Source organism: Colobus angolensis, unplaced genomic scaffold (assembly GCF_000951035.1).
Source record: "Colobus angolensis palliatus isolate OR3802 unplaced genomic scaffold, Cang.pa_1.0 Scaffold64, whole genome shotgun sequence".
Taxonomy (NCBI): Eukaryota; Metazoa; Chordata; class Mammalia; order Primates; family Cercopithecidae; genus Colobus; species Colobus angolensis.
Genome location: NW_012120043.1, coordinates 645,812 through 646,950, shown reverse-complemented (window position 1 = coordinate 646,950; position 1,139 = coordinate 645,812). Strand labels below are relative to the sequence as shown.

At 72.5% G+C, this 1,139-nt stretch overlaps 1 protein-coding gene across 1 annotated transcript in view; it reads right to left on the bottom strand.

Moving 5' to 3' along the window:
* The window catches only part of CFD (complement factor D (adipsin)), an 8,078-nt gene extending 7,328 nt beyond the window's left edge, over window positions 1-750 (bottom strand). Inside the window, exons 1-2 of the mRNA XM_011964093.1 lie at window positions 649-750; window positions 79-496 (exon numbers count right to left, since the gene is read on the bottom strand). Of these exons, the coding sequence (XP_011819483.1) occupies window positions 79-496; window positions 649-750 (520 nt within the window). The remainder of the gene's footprint in view (window positions 1-78; window positions 497-648) is intronic.
* Between the last annotated feature and the right edge of the window lie 389 nt (window positions 751-1,139).

Sequence of the window (1,139 nt, the reverse complement as noted above, 5' to 3'; positions counted from 1 at the left end):
ACAGGCCGCCCTCATACCCCGCCCCTTCGGGTTCCGCCCCTCCACGCGCCCCGCCCCTTGTCTGGGCCCCGTTCCTACTTGCCTGGCGCTTCCCGCCCCCTCTGCAGGACCTGCCCCCGTCGTGCGGGTCCCGCGTTTCCTCCCAGGCCCGCCCGTTCCTCTGAAGGCTCACTTTGCAGCTGTCCCGGCGGTTGCTCTCCGCGCACATCATACGCTCGGTGATGGCGCCGTCGTGGTGCGTGCGCCGGTTGCAGGTGGCGCGGTCCAGCACTGGCAAGAGCACGTGCTGCAGGCGGTCCGGGCGGCGGCCCGCGTGGCTGACTATGCCCCAGCCGGCCACGTCGCAGAGAGTGCCCGGATTCACGTCGCGGTCCACGCGCTGCCAGGGCAGGGGGCGCACAGCAGGGCCCAGCGTGGCCTTCTCGGACAGCTGGGGATGGAGGCGGACGTCAGGGTTGGGGTGCGGGGGTGCGAGGCCGGGGAGAATGCCGCTAGGCTCGGGGAGACGGGAAGGGGGAGGTGGGCATCAGGACAGGGACGGGGGTCTCTGCAGCAGGAGAGATCTAGGCTAGACCCTGGGTGGGGGTGCAGGTGGGGGTGGGGTGGGTGCGAGGGTCCCCAGTGCAGCCGCAGAGGTCGAGGCTGGACCCGGGGTGGGGATGCACGGGATGGGGGGGCTCCCAGGGCAGCGAGACAGGTCGAGGCTGGACCCGGGGTGAGGGTGCAGGGGTTGTGGGGCGGGGTCCCCATGTAGCAGGAGAGGTCGAGGCTGGACCCTGGACCCGGGGCGGGGTGGAGTGAGGGTGGGCCGGGGGTCCCAGCGCCTCAGCAGGGACTGCGCTACACGGGGCCGACCTGCAGCAGGAGGAGGTCGTGGTCGATGGTGTCCGGCCGGCTGTCCGGGTGGGGCACTGCGCGGAGCACGTCGTACCGGCGCTTGGAGGGCTCCGGCTGCGACAGGGAGTGCGCGCCTAGGAGAACCTGCACCTTCCCGTCAGCCCTGGGGACCAGGCAGAGGCCGTGGTCGGTGCCAGCCGAGTCCCCCCACCCCACTCGGGCTCTTTCCCCGCGCGGCGCGGGCACTCACGCGTCCTCCAGGCAGTGCGCCGCGCTCAGCACCCACTGCTCGGCCACCAGGA